Raw genomic sequence first — 4,656 nt, 5'->3', positions numbered from 1 at the left:
CCCGACAGCACTGCGGGCCACAGAAAATGGCTTGGCGGGCCACATGGCGGCCCGCAGGCCGTATGTTGGACAAGCCTGAGCTAATCTTTTTGCCAGTGCAGGTGTGTACAGATACAGCAATAGATATCCATATCTATTCTGGATACATTCTGGATATAGACTTAATGGTTATATTTATACTGAATAATACTTGTCAATGTTATAGCATTGTCTATTCAAAGATTTCAAAGTGATTTGCAAACATTAAAAAGTTTATTAATCACACATTTCCTCCCTTGCAATGCCTGAAGGCCAAGTGATATATTTATTCCCATCCCTCCCTTTTACAGATAGGGCCCAGACCTACAGTTTAAAAGGCATTCTTTGTTTTTTGGAGCTTGTATTTGAAACCCCCAAATCCCTGACTTCAGTTAAGTTTGCCCAATTCTTGAATTTTATTACAGTTATGGGCTTTTAGCTTCTCTGAAAACAAGGCATAAACTCCCCAGCTGGCCACCCAGAACCAGCAGAGGCTTTAGAAACATTAGCCCAGTAGAAGTAACAGAGCATGTATGTGGAGCAGTAGGAAAAGGAATCCATATCTCCTGAGTCCTAGGCCTGCGCTCTAACCAGTAGACCACGTTTACTCTTTTCAACCTCAGTCATCTCTCCCTCCAGCAAATTATACATTTGGGCTTACTGCATTTCTTGAAGAATGAGGAAGAAGTTGGTAAGTAGAAAGAGCACAAATGTCAGTACGAACTACAGACGTAGAGAATTACAGGTGCCTGTACATGAGCGTGGAGGCTGCTCTGGTGCGCGAGCAGATTCAGTTAATTTAGTCTGCTGGAGTGTGGCAAATACCACGCTCCAGCAGCCTCCTATATTTCGTGTATCAGCATCCCCCACACTTAAAAACGGCAGCAGGAGCACTTGAACTAAATTGAAGGAGCTTTAGTTCAAGCACCACCACCACCATTTTTAAGTTGCGGGGACACTGAAACAGGAGTCATGGCATGCTTTAATTAAAGCGCTGTGCTCCCCACCCCTGGAGCACATGTAAAAGTGCCTACAGTGTGGTAACCAGTTGTGCACACAGTTTGAAATGTTACAGTACCTTCTGGTACCCAGAATATTAATACATAAGCCAGGACTTATGATGTATTTAACTGCCCTTAGGTCAGAGTAAATTTCATGCCTGCTGTTGCTTCAGATATTCTTTTCCATAACCTTGCTTACGTTTGCTCCAGTGTGAAAAAATGCCTTTTCATAAACACAGTCTCACTGTATTCTGGTTTGTATTACTATCCTAATGCCAACAGAGCCAACATGAACCTGGAGACACCCTCCCCTCCCCACCCCAACTGCCTTACTGCTCTGCAGTGAAGTGGCATCCTCCAGCTCAGCACAGCCTGTGCAGAGGCAGGGATGTCCAGAGAGACTCAGTGCCCTGCCAGCTTCCAGCTTCCTGCTGCACCTGGGACAAGGACCTACAGGGGTCGGGACAGACAGAACCAGGGATGTTCCTGTCTCCTTGGCCCAGCCCTGGAGAGGCTCAAGTTGAGCCAGGCTGATTCCTCCACCAGGGAGCAGCACCAACCCACCTGCCTGTCACCCTTGAACCAACAAGTTCATGGTATGGTTATGCTGCCTTGTGCCACTTGGGCAATACAAAGCGGCTATGAAGCCAGGTTAAATGACAGATGAACAATTCTTGGTAGGTATGCTATACGTAGTGGTGAATCATATCAAGTAAGCAGGGGCAGCTGGGGGCAGTGCAGTTGCACCTTGCTTTGATTTCTGGTATACTCAGATTTTAAAACCAAGTGCCTGGCAGTGGCAGCAGCATTTCTATTCAGGCAGAAGTCAAGGAAGTCACTTGACTTCATGGCTTATTCTCATATACCTGATTCCTTCTAAACTGTTCATCCCACAAGTGTTAATGATTCTCTCCTTTTTTAATTGTCTTAATGTTCCACTAATCAAATGATCTGTTCTTCTGCTCTGCTGACTGTTCCCCATAATGTAGCTCCTGGTTCATAGCCCTGCAGACTGTTTTTAACTCTAGCTAAAAACATTAGCTTGGGTGTGCAAATATTAACTCAGGTGAACATTGACTTAGGTGCGGAAATAACTTTCAGTAAAGCATTAGATGCACTGTCAAGAAGCTTAAGAAGGCTTGATTTTGTTGTATGAATCTGAAAGGGATGTACATTTACCATAATTCTAATGATTACAGGACGAGAGAAACAACATATTTTGATTATTTTGTCTAGTTTGTTGTATTTTTAATACATAATATATGATATAGAAAATTAATAGACATTCCAATAAAGTTATATTTCTTTTTGCTTCAATTTTTAAACCAAGTAATGTAGTCCTAGGCCCTTAGCATACTAGTAAAGCTTCTAGTTTCTTTTTATATCATACCATCTGAACCCGCCTCTTTAAAATCCTAGATTTGCCCCTGCATGTAAATCTTTCAAGGCTGCTTTGGTAGACACCTAGGCTTAGACTGCTACACCATGAGGACCATGGCCCAGATATGAAATAAAGCACAATCCCAGCATAAGAAGATTAGAGTCTCATTTGCTGCAAGCTGTCTTAACAGTTGTACCCATTCTATTTACTTCTTGTCCTATCTCCAGTGGACAAACAGAATAATTTCCCATTGTTCAGTGTGGGATTTGAGTAAGACTGTCAGAATAAGGCTGGCACATTACTAAATCTAGATCTGTCATCCTTTGGTTTCCACCCAAAAATCATCAGGACACTTGTACACTCTCTCTCTCTCTCTCTCTCTCTCTCTCTCTCTCTGCCAGAACCAGCCATGTGCTGACTCCATTTCCCATTCCACCCGGAACTCAAGAGAGAAAAGGACTCACTCTGCATAGCCCGTCTTCCACGGCAGCAGCCTGTCCCGGGCTGGGCAGTAAATAGGCCGCTTGCCAGGCTCTTTCACAGACTGCACTCCATGCAGAAACTTGGGTCTCCGGTAGGGCAGCATGGGGGATGCTGGTGCCTGTGCCTGCTGTAGCTCCTCACCCTGCCTGAGAGAATCAGGTTTCAGTTGCTTCACCATGGATCTACTTCTCAAAGGATGTTTTTTCAACCAGTTTGAAGACATTAAAATGAGAGAAAGGGGAACTCCACATCAGCTTGCTTGGCTGGAAAGGAGGAAGTTGTAGAGGGCGTAGGAAAACAACTGAGAAACCAAAGCAGAAGTGGCTGTCACAGGATGATGCATAAATGCTAATGTAGGGATCTGTGCAATCAGTGACCTCAGGGCTTGTGACTCACCTGCACAGACTCACTGACTACAACAAATACTGAGCCCCTGGCTTCTTCCTACATGTGGCATAACACCCTGTAGTAAAAGCCAGTCAGACCTGAACCCACATGCTTTCTTGCTTAAAGGAAAATTTGGGTCATTTCCTGTCCCTGTTTGTATTAGACTAGTCCAGTGATTCTCAAACTTTTTTGAGTTGTGTACAACCTTCTTCAATTATCCTGCTGCATATCCCTGGACTATAAAAATAAACGAACAAAACTTTGTCTACATCCAGATGCAACCCCTTCAGCCATCTCGGTGATATTGTGGACTTAGTCTCAATTTATTTTTTCTTCGTTTTCTTCCATTTACATTTCTCTTTTCCCAGTCTTTCCTTTCACGTATCCTTAGAAGTTTACAGCATAACCTAGGCTGAGAAACACTGCTTTAGCACCTAACCAAACTGAGCAAAATCAGACCTCTGTTGTACTACACTCTTTAAAAGTAAGTAAAAGTAACCCCGGGGACAGGTGGGGGATGGTGCCAGGCAGGGCAACCACGGGGGCTTCCTCCTCCTGGGGAGAGGCAGGCACAGCTAGAAGAGCCACAGGAGAACCTACAGCCACCCGGCTGTGCCTGCCTTTCTCCGGCCCAACTGAATCTCCAAATCTTTTCCGAATCTTTTCCAAATCAATTCAGATGCTTCAAATTGATTCAGAGCTTTTAATGGGTCTCCTGATTCAATTCAGATTCGGAGATGTGCCCCCCGAATCAGGCCAAATCTCCTCCAAATTGAATCAGCGACCAAAGCTTTGCACAGCCCTACTGCCTTCTTGATAGCTTATAGGGATCAAGTCAGAAGGATGTGTTTTTGGTACCCCCTACCAAACAGAGATGACAGTGAAGGACAAAAAATAACTACACAGATCCTTGATTTGATTTAAAAAAGACAAGCAATTCAAGACAGGATTAGGAGACAGGAGCCTGCCAATCTGACACTGACTCTCTGTCGACTTGGATAATAATTTAACTTCAGGGAAATAGAATCTTAGCATCATAGAAAATTAGGGTTGAAAAGGACCTCAGGAGGTCAGCTAGTCCAGTCCCCTGCTCAAACCAGGACCATCCCCAACTAGGTCATCCCAGGCAGGGCTTTGTTTAGCCAGATCTTAAAAACCTCTAAGGATGGAGATTCCACAGCCTCTCTGGGTAATCTTTTTCAGTGTTTTTCTACCCACCTAGTGAGAGAGTTTTTCCTAATATTTAACCCAAACTTCGCTTGCTGCAACTTGAGACTGTTGCTCCTTGTTCAGTCATCTGCCATCAGTGAAAAGAGTCTAGCTCAGGGGTGTCCAACCTTTTTGAATGTGGGGCTGGATCACAAACTTTTTATCACCCAGTGGGCC

At 44.2% G+C, this 4,656-nt stretch overlaps 1 protein-coding gene across 2 annotated transcripts in view; it reads right to left on the bottom strand.

Moving 5' to 3' along the window:
* PPM1M (protein phosphatase, Mg2+/Mn2+ dependent 1M) overlaps nucleotides 1-3,520 on the bottom strand; it is a 37,062-nt gene extending 33,542 nt beyond the window's left edge. For both annotated transcript variants that reach the window (XM_025209664.1, XM_025209665.1), the window contains exon 1: nucleotides 2,865-3,520. In XM_025209664.1, coding sequence (XP_025065449.1) covers nucleotides 2,865-3,106 — 242 coding nt within the window. In that variant the 5' untranslated portion in view covers nucleotides 3,107-3,520. The remainder of the gene's footprint in view (nucleotides 1-2,864) is intronic.
* Nucleotides 3,521-4,656: the final 1,136 nt, after the last annotated feature.

Source organism: Alligator sinensis, unplaced genomic scaffold (genome assembly GCF_000455745.1).
Source record: "Alligator sinensis unplaced genomic scaffold, ASM45574v1 scaffold487_1, whole genome shotgun sequence".
In the NCBI taxonomy this organism is placed as follows: domain Eukaryota; kingdom Metazoa; phylum Chordata; order Crocodylia; family Alligatoridae; genus Alligator; species Alligator sinensis.
Note: the sequence above shows the minus strand (reverse complement) of the source record. Positions and strands in the feature narration are given on the sequence as shown.